The following is an 18969-nucleotide window of genomic DNA, read 5'->3' on the forward strand; positions in this document are numbered from 1 at the left end:
TTGTTCACTAACAGTTGGTGAGGAAGCATAAGCTTTTTACAGTACTGTAAATCTAAGAGATTAAACTGCAGCTAAACCATAAGAAGTGATTTTTTTCCTGCTTATTAGGAAAGTTTATATATAGTTTTATTGTCCTGCAGGTCATCACCAGGTTTGTATCTAAATTAACAGTCTCATTTCTGCATTTTCTCCCACTACCTACATAATCAAGAATTTATAAATGCTTTTGAAAAGCACCTATATAATTCTGTTGGTTCCCTGAATCATGGGTTAAATAAAATTTTACAGCTGTTCACCAATAATCTGTGTGGGATTTATGGTTTGTAACAATTTGGGAATTGTGTTTTCAATCCACTTTCTGGAGCTGAGGATACCTTTTCCAAGGGCCTGCTGGCTGACTTCTCACAATGTTGGCCAAAATGAGGTAACCATTCATTTACTAAGAGGCTTGGGATAATCCTAACTGGTTTAGAGGATTCAACATCCGGGACAGAATGATCACCAGTGGGGACACTATCCCCAGGTTACTACAGGACTCTATCTTAGATGTTTTATAATGCAGGAGTCAACATCAGTCACTGAATGGCAGGGGATATCGCTTCTGAACAAGACATGGACCACGTTTACAGGACCAGGGAGGGAAAGGTGCCATATTCATTCAGACTCTTTCTTTTTCAATAGTGTCTGACATTTATTGGAAATATGGAAAATATTTTTCTCCAGGTAGTATAAAGGAGTTGAGCAGAAGAAACAAGTTATTTTGTTGATCAAAAAGCACCTGAGAAAATGCTGCAAATTCAGAAGAGAAATGGAATACGGGCAAAACTAACTGGTCCACAAGAGAAAATGAGAGACTCGATTTAGCTGCCAGGCACAGCTGAGCCCTGGCAGCCATGTGGCAGGAGCACAAAAAGTCTCTGGGATTGGGGAGGAAATGGGTCTCTCTGAAGGTAACAGGCCCCCTGAGGGGCAGCCAGCTATCTGGATCATTGTCCAGGGGTTGTGGCCAGCCCAGATACCTCCGAGGTGAGTCCAGATCACTAGGAGCAGCAGACTGTCAGTGGGATGCGATGGATGGCGATGGCAGCGGCAGCGCAGGTCTGTGGGCATCATGATGTAGTCGTCTGGCAGTCTGGTGGGGAGGAGGGGGGTTGGCAGCGGCGGCTGTGAGTGGGCTGTCCAGTGTGTAACAGGAGCCCAGCTTTGTGCAGCTGGAGCGCAGGACGGCGTCCAAATGTGCATGGGAGGGGCTGGGCTGGCACGAGAGGGTGGAGGCAGCCAGCTCCAGAGTGAGGCCCAGGGGCGGCAGCAGGAGCCTGGAACGCTATTCCTGGAACAAAGGCAAGCACTACGCGGGAGGGGACAGGAGCGCAGGGGACATCGCGGCGGCTCGAGGGGGAGGGAGGCGCGGAGGGAGGGCGCCTGTGGAGACCCTGGCGGTGGCCACTGGCACAGCGGACCCTCCCCAGAGCACCCGCCCCCAGGCTCGAGGGTCTCCCGGCCTAGAAGTCCTCGTCCTCCTCCCATCCAAAGACCCGCTTCATCTCGGCCAGGAAGCCCCGGTAGTCACTGAGGAGGGGACTGTCCTTCTTGATGTAGGGGATCACCCACTGCAGGGCGGGCCCCGTGAGGCGGGTGATGAGGAACGTCACCTTCAGGGCGTCGTTGGAGAACGTGTTCTCGTCCACGAACATGTAGGAGCCCGTCTGCACGATGAACTCCGGGAGCCGGTCGGTATCGCCATCAAACGTCTCGGGAAAAGGAATCGGGTTCCTCCAGCGACGCGCCGCGGGCCGGAGGGGCCGGGCCAGGAGGGCCTTCATCAGTTGCACCCGACCGTCCATCGCGCCGCGCTCGCTCGGCTGAGCTTAGCTGAGCTGCGCTGGGCTTGGCGGGGGGGCTGCACCGGGGCGTCGCGGGAAGTGCAGGTCGGGGGAGGAGGAGCCGGGATATGGGCGGAGCCATGGGAAGGGCCCAGCTGCTTTGGCAAGCTCTGCCCAGAAGGCCTTGAGGTCAGTAGTGCGCCAGGGAGTCCCGGGGCACCCAGCGGAGCAGGTGGTGGGAAATGTGGTGACTGGCTTAACTGGTCGAGGAGGCGGGGTCGCACCGTAGGGGTGGGGCGAAGTCTTTCTAGGTGGGTGGGGAGTGAAGATTTTTTTTGGTGAGGTCTAAGCCCATTGTGCTTGGAGAGCAAAGCCTAGAAATTCTTTAAAGCTGAGTAGTCAGCCTGGTATATCTATCCCTTGTCCCATGCTATCTGCCCTTCCGTGTTCCTTTGCAAATCCTCGGCTTTGACACTTTTGAAAATTATTGGTCAACAATTTTTTTAAATGCCCCTAGATTTGCTTTCCTCTGATGTTTTCTCATGATTAGAATGAGTTATTTTTGCCAGGTATACTACAGCAAAGATTTTGTGTGTTAGTTTATCAAATCAAGGTGTTCATGATGTAATATATTTTGTTATTGATTATGTGTACCTTGATCACTTGTTTGCCATAGATACTTTCAACGCAGTTGGGTTGACTAGGTTATGTAAGTCCTGATGAGCAGAGTAGCATGCATATTTGTGAAACATCCATACAGGCCATTCAGTAAAAGTGTCCTACCAGTACAACTAAATGTGATATATCTTTCCTCCAAATTACAAGATACCCTCCATGAATTTTATCTATTTCTTAATAGTAGGAAATGAAATCAGTCAAATGCATTTTCTGTGTCTATTGATGTGTCCTATGGATTTTCTCTTTGTGTTAGCTTTTTGTTGCTGTCTTAATGAATTACCACAAATCTAGTGGTTTAAAACAACAGAAATTTATCATCTTATTGTTTTGTAGGTCAGAAGTTCCATATGGGTCATACTAGACCAAAGTCATGGTATTGGGAGGCTATGTTCCTTTCTGGAGATTCTATGAAATAAGTTCTTTTCCGTTCATTTAGACTATTGGCAGAATTCAGTTCCTTGTGGTTGTAGGACTGAGGTACTGTGTTCTTGCTCTGTAATATGAGGGCCATTCCCAGCTTGTAGAGGATGCCATATTTACTGGCTCATTGCCACCTTCTTCCTCTTCAAAGTCAGCAATAGTGGGTGTCAAATTTTTCTCATGTGGCTTCTTTCTAATCCTCTTTGCCTTCATCTTACACTTTTAAGAGTTCATATGATTAGATAATCGATGATAATCTTCATATTTTCAGTGTAACTGATTAGCAACTTTTGTTCTGTCTGTAGCTTTAATTCCTTCTTGCTTTATATTTTCAGGTTCTGGAAATTAGGACACACACATCTTTGGGGGATTGCCATTTTGTCTGCTACAGTTCCTTTTAGTTAGCACGGTAGTTATAATTGATTTTTGATTCATAAAACAACATTGCATTGCTGGGATAATTTCATTTAATCATGGCATATTATTATTTTTATATTTTACTAGATTAGGCAAATGGATAAATAAATTATGGCATAGTCATACAATGGAACTCTGTATTAGTACACACAGCAATATGGAGGAGTGCTACAGATGTTACACTGAATAGAAGTTGTGAGGCACAAAATTTGTATATACTTTAGGATTTCACTTTATATCAGTGTTAAAAATAGGCAAAGCTAAATGCTTATAGAATTCAGAATAGTGGTCATCTCAGTGGAGGAGGAATTATAGTGTGTAAAATTGGATGAAAGAAACTTGTTTCCCAAATATGTTTTCCCAAGTTGCTAACATTCTGTATTCCCACTGGCAATATATGAAAGATTAAGTTGCTGTGCAAACTCATTTACGCTCAGTATCGTCAGGTTTTGTTTTGTTCTGGGTTCTTCGTTTGTTGATTTTCTTTTTTACTTCAGCCATTCTAATAGGTGTGATTGTGGTTTTAATTTGCAATTCCCTAACTGCATAAATTAGGGAACACAGAACACACATAGACACAGAAAATGCATTTGACTGATTTTACTTCCTACTATTAAGAAACATAAAATTCGTATGTCCCTGAACATCTTTTTTGTTGCTTATTTGTCATACATTTATCCTTTTTAGTGAAGTGTCTCTTCAGATATTTTTTCCATTTTAAATCAGGTTGTTGACATTTACATTGTTGTTTTGAGAGTTCTATATGTATCCTGTATTCAAATCTTCATTATATATGCCATTTACAAATATTTTCTTCCAGCCTGTGCCTTCTCTGTTCATTCTCTTAACATTGTCTTTTGAAGAGCACATGCTTTTTAATATGATGAAGTCCAATTTACCAAATTTTGCTTATGAGAATTGTGCTTTTGTTGTGATAGCTAAGAAATCTTTGTCTAATCCAAGGTTTCAAAAGGTTTTTTTTCCTGTTTTCTTCTAGGAGCTTTATAATTTTAGGTTTTACCATTAGGTCTATTAACCTTTTTGAGTTAATTTTTGCATGTGGTATGAGATATAGATCAAATTAATTTTTTTGTAAATGAATATTCAACTTTTCCTGCATCATTTTGAAAAGATTATCCCTTTTCCACTGAATTGCCTTTACAAAACTTTACAAAAATCAGCTATCCATATATGTGTGGGTCTATTTCTGAATTACATATCCAATTCTATTCATCTACAGTTGGCCCTCTATATCCATGGGTTCTGCATCTGCAGATTCAACCAACGGCTGATCAAAATATTCTGGAAAAAAATAATAAAAAATAATTTGTATACATTGATTTTGTATCCCGAGACTATATTGAATTCATTTATCAGATCTAGGAGCTTTTTGGATGAGTCTTTAGGATTTTCTAGGTATAGAATCATATCATTAGTGAACAACAATAGTTTGACTTCCAATAAATATAGTACATTTATTGATTTGCATATATTAAACCATCCCTGTATCCCTGGTATGAAACCCACTTGATCATAACATATTATCTTTTTGATATGCTGTTGTATTTAGTTAGCTAGTATTTTACTGAGGATTTTTGCTGCTATACATCAATAATGACCAAGCTGAGAATCAAATTAAGAACTCAATCCCTTTTATAACAACTTCAATAAAAATACTTAGGAATGTACTTAATGAAAAAGGTAGAATATATTTACAAGGAGAACTACAAAACACTGCTGAGAGAAATCATAGATGACACAAATGGAAACACACCCCATGCTCATGGATGGGAAGAATCAATATTGTGAAAATGACCATACTGCCCAAAGCAATCTACAAATTAAATGCATTTACCATCAAAATACCATCATCATTCTTCACAGAAGTACAAAAAACAATCTTAAATTTCATATGGAACCAATAAAAAGCACCCACATAGCAAAAGTCATACTAAGCAAAAAGAACAAATCTGGAGGCATCGCAGTTACTGACTTCAAGTTATGCTACAAGGCTATAGTTACCAAAACAGCATGGTACTGGTATAAAAATAGGCATGTAGACCAATGGAACAGAATGGAGAACCCAGAAATAAAGCCAAACACAACCAACATATCTTTAAAAAAGCATACAAAAACATAATTTGGGGAAAGGACATCCTATTCAATAAATGGTACTGGGAAAACTGTCAAGACACATGTAGAAGAATGAAACTGGATCCCCATCTTTTGCCCTATAAAAAAAATTCAACAAGGTGGAGCAAAGGCTTAAACCTTAGACCTGAAACGATAAAAATTCTAGAAGATAACATAAAAACTCTTCTGGATATTGGCTTAGGCAAATAATTCATGACCAAGACCCCAAAAGCAAATGCAACAAAAATAAAAATAAATAAATGGGACCTAATTAAACTAAAATCTGCTGTACAGCAAAAGAAATAATCAGCAGAGTAGACAGACAGTATTAACAAACTATGCATTCAACAAAGGACTAATATCCAGAATCTACAAGGAACTAAAAAAAAAAATCAGCAAGAAAAAAAAATCCCATCAAAAAGTGGGTGAATGACATGAATAGACATTTCTCAAAAGAAGATACACAAACAGCCAGCAAACATGAAAATATGCTTAACATCACTAATTCTAGAAGATAACATAATTATCAGGGAACTGCAAATTAAAACCACAGTGAGATACCGCCTTACTCCTGCAAGAATGGCCATAATTTAAAAGTCTAAAAAAAATGGATGTTGGCATGGATGTGGGGAAAAGGGAGCATTTTTACACTGCTGGTGGGAACGTAAATTAGTACAACCAGTGTGGAAAACAGTACGGAGATTCCTTAAAGAACGAAAAGTAGAACTACCATTCAATCCGGCAATCCCACTACTGGGAAATAAGGAAAGAAAAATCAGTCACTCTGTGAAAAAGACACATGCACATGCATGTTTATAGCAGCACAATTCACAATTGCAAAGATATGGAACCAACCTAAGTGCCCATCAACCAACGAGTGGATAAAGACAATGTGGTATATATACAACATGTACTACTACTCAGCCATAAGAAGGAATTAAATAATGTCTTTTTCAGCGACTTGGATAGAGCTGGAGGCCATTATTCTAGGTGAAGTTAACTCAGGAATGGAAAAGCGAATATTGTATGTTGTCACTTAGAAGTCGAGTTAAACTATGAGGATGCAAAGGCATGAGATTGATACAATGGACTTTGGTGATCCAGGGGGGAAGGATGGGAGGGGAGTGAGGGATAAAAGACTACATATTGGGTACAGTGTACACTGTTTGGGTGACAGGTGCACTAAAATCTCAGAAATCACCACTAAAGAACTTATCCATGTAACAAAAAACCACCTGTACCTCAGAAACTATTGAAATAAAAGTAAAAATTAGAAAAAGAGTACAATTAAAAATATGAGGTAACAACTATTTACATAGAATTTGTATTGTATTAGGTATTATAAGTAATCTAGATATGATTTAAAGCATATGGGAGGATATACATAGGTTATACGCAAATATTATACCATTTTATATAAGGGAGTTGAGCGTCCTCAGATTTTGGTATTTGCAGGGATCCTGGAACCAGTCCCTTGTAAATACTAAGGGATGACTATATTTGTCTATTTTGATAACAATATCACATTGTCTTAATTGCAGTAGCTTTATTATAAATCTTGAAATCAAATATTATCAGTCCTCCAACTTATTTTTTCTATTTCAAAGTTGTTTTTGCTAATATATATATATATATATATATTTTTGCATTTCCCTACAAATTTTAGAAGCAATTAGTTGTTTTTTATATGTTAAAACACTCACTGGGACTTTGAATCTATATATCAATTTTTGGGAGGATTGATATACTAACAACATTAAATCTTCCAGTCCATAAATATATCTCTGCATTACTCAGATATTTTGTAATATATGTCAGGAATGTTCTGTAGTTTTCAGGGTACAAGTCTCATCTCTCTTGTCATATTTAACCCTAACATTTTTTATGTTTTTATGGTGTTTAAAATTCTAGCTCAAATTTCTCTTGTTCGTTACTAGGAATACAATTGATTTTTGTATATTCGCCTATGTCCTGCAACCTTGCTAAACTCGCTTCTTAGTTCTAGTACTTTTTGTTGATCTTAGAAAATCTGTTTTCTATATGCACGATCCTAGTGTGTATGAATAACAAAAGTCTGCCTTTGCCCTGTCCAATCTAGATGCCTTTTATTACTTTTTCCTTTCCTTATTTTCTTTGCCCTCATTGCACTGTCTAGAATCTCCAGTACAATACTGCACTAAAGTGATGAGAGTGGGCATATGTACTTGTTTTGTTCGTCTTTTTTAACTTTCAAGTTCAGGGGTACAAGTGCAGGTTGTTAACATAGTTAAACTTGTGTCATAGGAGTTTGTTGTACAGATTATTTCATCACCCAGGTATTAAGCTTATTAGCCGTTAGTTATTTTTCCTGATCCTCTGCCTCCTCCCACCCTCAACCCTCTGATAGGCCTCAGTGTGTGTTGTTCCCCTCTATGTGTCTTGTTCTTGATCTAAGAGTGAAAAGCATTCAGGCTTTCACCTTCGAGTATGACAGCTGTAGGATTTTTGTAGATGCTCTTCATCAGATTTAGGAGTTCCCTTTTAAGTTTGATGAGAGTTTTTAATGGGAACCATATGACATAAATCTTTGCTCTAGGAATTTGCTCTAGAAAAATGAAAATCTGTGCTCACACAAAAATCTGTACGTAAATGCTTATAGCTGATTCATTTGTAATTTCCAAAACCTGTAAATGTGCCAAATATCTTCCAACAAATGAATGGATCACCAAATTTGTATATCCATGCTATGGCAGACAGATTCTAAGGTGGCCCCCAACATCCCAATATCCTGGTCATACCTTTCAGTGTAGGTGGGGACTATGGCTTGCTTCTAACCAAGAGAATGTGGCAAAGGTGATGAACTCCCATGATTATGTTAGTTTATACATGACTCCATCTTTCAAGGAGAAACATTCTCCCTTTGTTCCATGAAGAAACAAGCTGCAGTGTAGTGAACTGCCTAGAGACAGGGCAACGTGACAGAGAACTGAGGGCAGCTTTTATAACAAATTAAGAGATTTCTTAATATTTAACTCTCCTTACATTAACTGCTTGTGGTATATTATTCTTTTTAAAAATTTATTTTCTAATTTTTGTGGGTACATGATAGGTATATGTATTTATGGGGTACGTGAAATGCTTTAATATAGGTATACAATGCATAATAATCACATAATGGTAAATGGGGCATCCATCCCCTCAAGCACTTACCCTTTGTGCTACAAACAATCCAATTACACTCTTTCAGTTATTTTTAAATGTACAATTAAATTATTTTGACTGTAGTCATCCTGTTGTGCTATCAAATACTAGGTCCTAATAATCACATCATGGAGAATGGAGTATCCATCCCTCAAGCGTGGTGCATTACTCTTTGAACATGCTGCTCTGGATTATATTTGCTAATATGTGGGGCTTCTCTATTAATGTTGCAAAGTAGGGAGCCAATAATCTGGTTGAGAGACGCAAGAAGGAGCAGGAAAATGTGTTCACAGAACCTCATACTAGTGGCGTCCAGGGCCAAGGCTCCCCGAATGCATACCCAAGGGCTGATGAGAGGTGGGGACCAGTGCAGCGGGAGGACTCCTCAACTACCAGAACTAGGTAGGGCCCCTAACATACCCTTGGAGCGAGCTCCTCGCGCCCCGTACACCACCAGGTCTCCCTGGTTCCTCCCCTGCTCCCCGTCCCGCCACCTTAGGAACCCTCAGCCCAGCCTCTCCGATAGGACCCTGCCTCCTTGAGGGCTTTAGGCCCTTCTTCGCAAGTGTGTGCCCCACGACGCGCCTGCGTACTAGGGAACACCCGGCCTTGTGGGCGGAGTCCATGAGAGGGCTGGAGCCCCGCTCGTGGCCCCGCCCACCCTAGCTTGGGCAGGCCTTCGTGGACACGCATTTCCGGCGACGCCTCGGTACCGACCTCTGCAGAGCCGGGTGGAGCCCATTGACGTCCAGCGAAGCGAAGAGCAGCGATGGACGGTCGGGTGCAGCTGATAAAGGCCCTCCTGGCCTTGCCGATCCGACCTGCGACGCGTCGCTGGAGGAACCCGATTCCCTTTCCCGAGACGTTTGATGGCGATACCGACCGGCTCCCGGAGTTCATCGTGCAGACGGGCTCCTACATGTTCGTGGACGAGAACACATTCTCCAGCGACGCCCTGAAGGTGACGTTCCTCATCACCCGCCTCACGGGGCCCGCCCTGCAGTGGGTGATCCCCTACATCAAGAAGGAGAGCCCCCTCCTCAATGATTACCGGGGCTTCCTGGCCGAGATGAAGCGGGTCTTTGGATGGGAGGAGGACGAGGACTTTTAGGCCGGGAGACCCTCGAGCCTGGGGGCGGGTGCTCTGGGGAGGGCCCGCTGTGCTACTGGCCGCCGCCAGGGTCGCCACAGGCGCCCTCCCTCCGCACCTCCCTCCCCCTCGAGCCGCCGCGATGTCCCCTGCGCTCCTGTCCCCTCCCGCGTAGTGCTTGCCTTTGTTCCAGGAATAGCGCTCCAGGCTCCTGCTGCCGCCCCTGGGCCTCACTCTGGAGCGAGCCGCCGCCCTCTCCTTCCAGCCAGCCAGCCCCTCCCATGCACATTTGGACGCTGTCCTGCGCTCCAGCTGCAAGCTGGGCTCCTGTTACACACTGGACAGACCACCCACTGCCGCCGCTGCCAAGCCCCCTCCTCCCCACCAGACTGCCAGACGACTACATCATTCTGCCCACAGACCTGCGCTGCCACTGCCATCGCCATCCATCGCATCCCACTGACAGACTGCTGCTCCTAGTGATCTGGACTCACCTCGGAGGTATCTGGGCTGGCCACAGTCCTTGGACAGTGATCCAGACAGCTGGCCCCCCAAGGGATCTGTCACCTTCAGCGAGACCTATTTCCTCCCCACCCCCAGAAACCTCTTGTGTTCCAGCCTAGACCCAGGTGTGCCTGGCAGCCAAATCGAGTCTCTCATTTTCTCTTGTGGACCAGTTAGTTTTGCCTATAACCCAGTTTTCTGAGTTTGCAACTGTCTCTCTGATGTGTGCCTTTTGTTCAACACAGTAACCCCTGCATTCTGCTCTGCTCTAATACACTACCTGGAGAAAGTCTTTTCCTTATTTTCAATAAATGTCAGACATTATTGAAAAGAAATGGTCTCAGTCAATATGGCACTTTTCCCTCCCTGGTTCTGTAAATGGGGTCCATATCTTGTTCAAAAACTATATGTCCTGCCACGCTATGGTTGATGTTGACACAGAGTCCTGTGGTGTCCTGCAAATGGAGATCCCACCGGTGACTAATCCCAGACGATTAATGTTGTAAACAAGTCAAGTTTTGTGCCCCTTAGGAAATGAACCTTAATCTGACTGTGGCCAAGATAAGATAAGGAACAGTCAGATAGGGTGCTTTTTCTTCCCTCTTTTCCAAAAAACTGTCTGAAAGCATATACCCCAAGTGGTTACAAGCCATGCATCTCACACATTTGTTGGTGAACACTTCTTACAGTTTTATTTAATGCATTATCAGGGAACCAGCAAAATGGCTTAGATACTTCAGAAAAAGCATTTACATTTATATTGCTTTAATTGGGTAGGTGGTGGAGAAAGGAATGCAGAACTGTAGTTAATTTAGGTACAAACTTGTTTAATGAATGACCTGAAACACAATACAATTACCACCTTCCCTAATGGGCAGAAAAAAAAAAAAATTCTCTTCAACGTATCTCTGCATGCGAATCTTTGAAATCTACTGTGCTAACATGCCTCTGCCACCCCATCTATCTCTGGGAAAAGCTCAATATCCCAACAGAAGCAGATTATCCTAAGGTGGGCTTGTAGGGCAGCACTCAGTCAACAACTCTCTGCCTTTTTTGTTGTTGTTGTTGAGACGGAGTCTTGCTCTGTCGCCCAGGCTGGAGTGCAGTGGCATGATCTCAGCTCACTGCAACCTCTGCCTCCTGGGTTCAAGCGATTCTTCTGCCTCAGCCTCCTGAGTAGCTGGGACTACAGGCACGTGCCACCACACCTGGCTAATTTTTGTATTTTTAGTAGAGATAGGGTTTCACCATGTTGGCCAGGCTGGTCTCAGTCTTCTGGCTTCATGATAACCCAGCCTTGGCCTCCCAAAGTGCCGAGATTACAGGCATGAGCCACTACGCCTGGCCTCTCTGCCCCATTTCTAATACGTGTTATTTTTCCAGAGCATACGAATGAGGAATAGATCACAAGGGTTTTTTATGTTTGTTTACTTTATTGCTTCTCTCTCTTCATTTAAATAGGTGAAATTTTGCCACTCAGCAGTGATTCATAGGGCTGTATGTGGAGGTGGAGGTACATTATTATCTGTATTATGTATGTGATAATATTTGTATTCCCAGAAGTAGTGGAAACATCATTAATTTGTAGTTTGGCATATAATAGGTCAAAATCTTTTTGAAATCAGAGATGCAATTCAAATTGCCTAATAAAATAAAGTTTTTATGATTTATAGGGCTCTTAAAACAACTGAAACTGGGCTAATCATGAAGGCCAGTTCAAGGTGCTGACAGTCACCTTCCTGGATGGGTATGAAGGAAGATTGTGTTAAGCATATTCACTGTTTGGTTTTAAACACAGATTCTGCTGAAGTGGTTGGAAAAGTGCTTGGAAGCAGTTTACATTACTGAGTAGGTCCAGCATATTCCCTGTGTTCTCTGTCCACTGGCTCTGGAGGTAGGTAGAATGGGCAGGGACCTTCTGGGTATCCTTTGAACAATGTCAGTAACTCCTCACCTCCCTCAACAACGATGCCCAGCAGTTTTCTTCCTCCTACAAGAATGAGAATTATTCCTTGATCTATGCTAGTTTTATCATCTCAAGGGTCCTCTTTTGTGCTGCAAATGTCTTGGGTAGGGTAATAATTCACAATCATGAACATCTTCACAGGATTTCATAAAGGGACAAAGGAATGGCATTTGTAAGAGTAGAAGGGGTTCTTTTGTATTACTTTGCAGTCTCACCTTTTCAGTTGTCACTGTTTGTTTGTTTCCTTCACTTCATTCTCTGCAATGTGATCAATACCCAAGCAAGAGGCCTTACCTCCAAAGGATGGAGAAACATAAAAAGTGACAATATGGAAGATGAATGTAAGAAAGAGAACAGAAATACAGTTAACCTCTTTCTTTTGATGATCGGGACCAGTAATGACTTGAAACCTATAATTAAGATAACTTTACCCAAATTTTTGTGACGCTTAGATCTACAAAGATTTAATAGGGGAACAAAGTAGGCTTTGGATGGTTCAGTGCCCTGAGACCTTGGTTCTCAGGGGAATCCTGGTAGAATATACTAGTGAAAGGTCACTCCCCACTTACTCCCAGTGCCCTAAGTGCAATCCTGTACACAGAGTCAACCTTAAGGCAGAGATGTAGTAAGGAAGGGGATTTCAAAGGGACCCTTTGTGAGTGTCCCTGATTTGCCTGTCACTAGGAGGCTGGAGGACCAAAGGAGTAGGCTGAGAGATTGAGTACCAGAAGTCCTAGACGTAGGGATGCTTCCTCCAGGTGCCACTGCGGAGGTCTGATGACCTGCCTGCTTCTATAGATATTGCAGCAGTGTTTTGTCTTCCATCATGAAGGTCACTCAGACTACACAGGTACAGCAATAAGCAGTTCTGAGCAGCAAAGAGCCTAAAATGAAAAGTATGAAATCTATTGGGACCAAGTATGGGATGGACAAAGGTCAGTCAGAATACATACCCGGTGAAATAAAGTAAAATGAAAGGCCATGATGATCTCAAACTATTTAATGACATGGGGAAATGATCACATCTGAACAGTGAAGAATAAAAGGAGTGTACAAAGCCTTCAAAACTTGGTGAGGGCAATCAAAGTCCCTCTGTCTTACCACCACTGAAGCTCATCACGGACCCAATACTGAAAGTACCTGGACTTTATGTGCATGAACGATCCCTGACTTTATGATGATGGAGAACGTGGTTCAGGGAAGGCTGCTGGGCTTGATTCTTAGCTGCCGGCCCAGAACTGAGCTCTTTCTCTTCCCTGTACACCGCTGCTTTTGGCCCTCTTGACGGTTGTACCACGTTCTTTCACTCGTCCCCAGTCCTCTTCATACCCACTTTCTTACTGCTCCTTAACAGATGGTCACCAAACTCATTCTACCCCCAACTCTCACTTTAGTGGGTCCCTCTTTTCCAACCCTGAGGCAGTACCCCAATTCTAATGCCTGTCCCCTTTAGCCCACTGCTTGCAGAGGCCCTGCCATAGTGCCTAGCTGATCCTGGAACCTATTTTTCTCTCCCTGCTGTGGCTATTGCTATGTCTTAGGCTGCTGAGAGCGTATTATCACATGATCAAAAAGAGAACATTTAGGATTTCACAACCCTGAAATTATAGTAAGCCTGTTAATTTGGGTCTTGGGCTAAAGACTGCAATAGTACCCGTTCTGCAACCTGAGTGGAGGACTGCATATTTACTCACATTAGAAGCAAACACAGTTTTGGTAAGATCATTAGGATAGATTCCTAAAACTAATGTATATATCAAAGGCCATACGATTTTAACTGTTTGTTAAAAATCTCACTCCAGAACAATTGTTTACAAATTATATTCTCATGAGTAATGTGAGGGAATTTTTTTTGCCTCTATCATTACTAAAACTTTAATTTCAATAAAGATAATATTCCCAAAAATAAATACTTTTTCCCACAATAAAATTCCTTTTTTTGTAGGGTCCTGTTTCACCTCTATCACCAAAAAGGTAAGGCTTTTACAAAATGTTTATTTTCTCCCTCTCTTCTGCCCTACCATAATTGAGACAATCGGAATACTTTTAATTCTACTTTCACACCCTTCTCTCATCCCCCAAATCATGGGGCTGGTGGAGATAGTTGGTGTCTGAAGGTATAAAAGTAATACAGCTAGGGATTTTTAAAAAATCATTTTTAAGCCTCTATAGAGAGCAATATTTAACTTATAATATGAATGCCTATTAATCACCTTTCAGATATTGAGCATTAAATGACATTTTTAGGGATGAAGACAACAGCAAAGTTGAATTTAGACCTTGTCAAAATTTAAGGAGGTCTCCAACATTGAGATGTTCCCAACTTCCCAAAAGAATATAAGTATATTTAAACAATGAGTTAGCAAAGTTACCAGGTATAATGGTGAAAGAAAAAAGGAATACCTGCCCATAAGATGTTGTGAAAAAATACAAGGATCAAACATTAAAAAAAAAATTCAGATGTAACCACCCACAAATTTGGGGGCCACATTCACATTCAGCAAGAAACCTTAAGGATGAGAATTTATTCTAAAGTGGTTCTGGGCTGCTTGTGTAGAGAATGTAAGGTTAAAGGATATGTACATTCAAATTGACTTTCAACTTAAAAGATTGCCTATAATCCTTCCAAAGGCTCCACTACTCCCAGCTTGATCTACCTTCATGGAATCACACAGAGACAGCCTATGTTAGAAGCCAAAGCTGAGTAATACCCTGACTATAATCATCATTCTCAGTGCTTTCCTGTACTATTATTACTTCAGTGGGAATATTACCCTGGCTGATTCTGGAGTCCCTCTCTCACCAACTGTCCAGCCATTTCCAAAGTGAGTTTAATGAATATTCTTATATCTCTAGTGTTAGAAGAAGACTAGACAACAGAGTGCATTGAACAGGACTCTCCTGGGCAACGCTGGAACCTCAGACCAGCATGGGTCATTTGAACCCATTCGATGAATTGACATCTACACAATGTATGTAATCAAGGCCATCAAGATGAGAGTAAAGAACTTGCATGTAAGTAGCCATGACATCAGATCCAGCCTTGTCCCCTCTGCCAAAACAAAAACATATTAATTTGTAATACTTAAAAATGATGAAGAAATGTGTAGTGAGGTCCTAATATGTACAAAGAAATGTTAGATGTGCCTCGTGCACATGACCTTATTTCATCATCATTTTAAGATGGAGTCCATATTTCTACCTACTCTTTTACACCGGTACAGATAGAGAAACAGGCATTTGCAAACAAGAGAATATACTCCAGGTATTTTTTAAATTGGAAATTTTAACAATGTTTTCTCAATATTTAATATAAGAACTAGACAAAATACCAGTACGGACATAGAAAATCTAAAGAATAATACACATGTCTAGAACACTGTATCAAACAACTAATACACAGTGTTTTCGAGTGCATATGGTGCATTCACCAAGATAAGCCATTTACTAAGGCATTAAACAAGTCTCAATACATTTTAAAAGCTTGATGTTCTTTGGTCATAGTAGCAGAAAAAGCATTTGACAACATTGAACTTCAGTTCATAAAAAACCCCAGCAAATTGGGATTGGAAGAGAATTCTTGTCTGATAAGGAGCATCTACAAAAACCTATAGCTAACGTCATACTTGATGGTAAAATGTTGATTGTACTTTTAAGTGGGTATATTTAAGCCCTTAGTTCAGATAATTGCAAGGAAGGCTGAGGGAGAAGGATCTAGCTATCATTATTTTTCGTGGTGTTAAGACTAATACCCACTAAAACAGACACTATTAATATTCTATTCTTATCCCCTTGGTATTCTTGGCCATTTTAATCCACCTTTGCTCTGCTTTTGCTTTTTCTCCCAATAGCCAGAATCTGTGGCTCTTTGTCACAGGACTGCAGAACCAACCTCCTTTTGTCTCCAAGCATGAAGAGCCAGTATCTGAGAATTAAAGTCCGCCAGAGAGTAGACTTTAGCTAATAATTAGTAGATATATAGTTATAAATACTGCAGCTCTGTTGCTCCTGTTTGAGACAACTCTGATTTGTGACCTGTATTGTCTCCAGTGTCCCCCTATTGGATTGTGCCACAGTGATCCTTAATGGTACCTTGGTTGATATCAAAATATTGTTTGGCCTTCTTCCTCTCCCTGTTGCATGGTGCCACTCCCTAGTCACTATATTTTTACTTGGACCACTTCCTAATACATCACTTTCAGATGAATCCTCAGTCAGAGGCAGCTTATGGGGAACCCAATCTAAAGGCACAGCCAAGTCGTTTTCCAAAATATTTCTTTTACTTTACACTCTTGCCCTCAATGTATGTGGTCCCATTTCCTCACTAGTATTTGGTACCATCAGTCTAACATTTTGTCAAGTGTGTTGCTTTAATTACTTTGTATTGACTAAATTTATGTTAACTATGCATATTAACTTTTTGGAGTGATCACTAAAATAATGTAAATAGAGTGTATAACTTCTTAACGAGTAGAAAAAAGCAATGAATTAATATAAGGAACTTAGAATGTTTTAATTACAAATAATTGCCTCCCAGGGTAAATGTCCTTCTTCTCATTATTTTAGCTGTTTTTTCATCTTCAAATTAGACATTTATACTGTTGTTTGTTTAGATTTAGCCATGTATTTGCCATTTTCTTTGCCAGCATTCCAGACATTTATAATAGTACATTTTCCTTCTTCTAAAGTATATCCTATAGATACTCCTTTAATAATGGTCTATTAGGGAAAATGTGATGTCTTTCATTTGCTGAAAAGTTATTTTATCCTCATTCTTTTAAAATTATTCTTGTTGAGTCTCTTTGGTTTGTGGAACCATTGATATCTCTTTTTTTCTATATAATATTGTATTATGTGCCACCAAAACCTTAGTGATGCAATAGTTCTTAAATGACAATTTCACTCTTTTGTCCTAAATTTTTCCCCTTAATCCATCATCATCAGTTCGGCAAGTTTTGATACAGGTGCTTTTAATGTTTGCATATGAGCAGGCAGTAACTACTATGTCACAGCAGCCCCTTGGCCAACAACAATTCATAATTTTGATTGATTGTAAGAAACACCTTGATGTAAGAGATATTAAAACGTGGCAAATTTGAACAGAATTGATGGAAACAGCGTTATTCTCTAGTCTTCTAGCTTCCATTTTTGCTGTTGAAAAATTATTTGTCAGCCTAATTTTGTGTTTCCTCTTTGGTTGTTTGAAAAATCTCTTTGTATTGGTGTTCTGTAGCTTTTCTACTGCTTATCTAAATATACAGTCCTTTTTCCTTTTCTGATATTAAAAAAAACTGAGATATGAGTTACATCCAGCAAAGGATAAAAATCTTGAGTGTATAACTTGATGAACATTTACATATGTATACATCAATATAACACCACTCAGATCAATGTATAGAACATTTCCAACATTCAAAAAGACTCTCATGCCGCCTCTCAGGTAGGAGCCTCTTAATTATAAACATTCTTCTGACCTTTATCACCAAAGATAAACTTTACCTCTTTTTGAACTGCTTGTAAATGAAATTATACAGAATTTATGCTGTATGTCTGTGAGATTCATCTATGTTGTGTGTTTCAAGTGTTCACTCTTATTTATTGAGGTTTAAGTTGATAAGTCTGTGGCGATATCTCATTGTGCTAAATTTGCATTTCTAGGCTGAGTGAAGTGGCTGACACCTGTAATCTCAGCACTTTGGGAGGCTGAGGCCAGAGGATCACTTGAGCACAGGAGTTCCAGCCCAGCCTGGACAACATAGTGAGACCATATCTCTAAAAAAAAAAAAATTACAAAAAATTAGCAGGGCATGGTGGTATGCACTTGTAGTACCAGTTACTCAAGAGGCTGACGTGAGAGAATCACCTGAGCCTGGGAAGTCCAGGTTGCAGTGAGCCGTGATTGTGCCACTGCACTCCAGTTTCAGTCTTACGCATATGCTAGCCGGTTATCCCTGCACCATTTATTGAATAGGGATTCCTTTCCTCATGGCTTGTTTTTGTCAACTTTGATGAAGATTAGATGGTTGTAGTTGTGTGGTTTTACATCTGGGCTCTGTATTCTGTTACATTGGTCCATGTGTCTGTTTTTGTACCAGTACCATGCTGTTTTGGTTACCGTAGCCTTGTAGAATAGTATGAAGTCAGGTAATGTGATGCCTCCAGCAGTTTTGTCATTTTTGCTTAGGATTGCTTTGGCTATTCTGGCTCTTTTGTGGTTCCGTATAAATTTTAAAATAGATTTTTCTAGTTCTGTGAAAAATGTCATTGATAGTTTGATAGGAATAGCACTGAATCTTTAAATTGCTTTGGGCAGTATGGCTATTTTAACAATGTTGATTTTTTTTTTCTGTACATGAGCATAGAATGTTTTTCCATTTGTGTCATCTCTGATTCCTTTCAGTGGTATTTTGTAATTCTTGTTGTAGAGATTTTTCACCTCCCTGGTTAGCTGTATTCCTAGGTATTTTATTTTTTTGTGGCTATTGTGAATAAGATTTCATTCTTTATTTGACTCTCAGCTTGGATGTTGTTTGTGTACAGAAATGCTACAGATTTCTGTATACTGGTTTTGTATCCTGAAACTTTGCTGAAGTTGTTCATCAGATCCAGGAGCTTTTGGACAGATACTTTGGGATTTTCTAGGTATAAAATCATAGTGTCTACAAACAAATAGTTTGACTTCCTCTCTTCCTTTTTGGATGCCTTTTATTTCTTTGTTTTGCCCGATTGCTCTTGCTAGGACTTCCTATATTCTTGAT

The 18969-nt window shown here is 40.7% G+C and overlaps 2 protein-coding genes and 1 long non-coding RNA gene across 3 annotated transcripts; all 3 read left to right on the top strand.

Annotated features, from left to right (window-relative positions):
• Positions 1–1941: 1941 nt before the first annotated feature.
• Positions 1942–13101, top strand: LOC126946452 (uncharacterized). The gene is made up of 2 exons (XR_007722658.1): positions 1942–2012; positions 12044–13101. It is a non-coding gene; the product is annotated as an uncharacterized LOC126946452 (long non-coding RNA).
• RTL8C (retrotransposon Gag like 8C) lies at positions 9421–10580 on the top strand. Its single transcript, XM_050776738.1, has one exon. The coding sequence runs from the start codon at positions 9421–9423 to the stop codon at positions 9760–9762; it is 342 nt and encodes a 113-aa protein (XP_050632695.1). The 3' UTR covers positions 9763–10580.
• LOC126946440 (CAAX box protein 1) lies at positions 9738–10580 on the top strand. The gene has a single exon (XM_050776732.1). The coding sequence runs from the start codon at positions 9738–9740 to the stop codon at positions 10362–10364; it is 627 nt and encodes a 208-aa protein (XP_050632689.1). The 3' UTR covers positions 10365–10580.
• Positions 13102–18969: the final 5868 nt, after the last annotated feature.

Source organism: Macaca thibetana, chromosome X (genome assembly GCF_024542745.1).
Source record: "Macaca thibetana thibetana isolate TM-01 chromosome X, ASM2454274v1, whole genome shotgun sequence".
Classification (NCBI taxonomy): domain Eukaryota; kingdom Metazoa; phylum Chordata; class Mammalia; order Primates; family Cercopithecidae; genus Macaca; species Macaca thibetana.

Bases quoted from the DNA above. Each gene is read 5' to 3' on its own strand.
- RTL8C (XM_050776738.1), top strand. From the start codon at position 9,421: ATGGACGGTCGGGTGCAGCTGATAAAGGCCCTCCTGGCCTTGCCGATC.
- LOC126946440 (XM_050776732.1), top strand. From the start codon at position 9,738: ATGGGAGGAGGACGAGGACTTTTAGGCCGGGAGACCCTCGAGCCTGGG.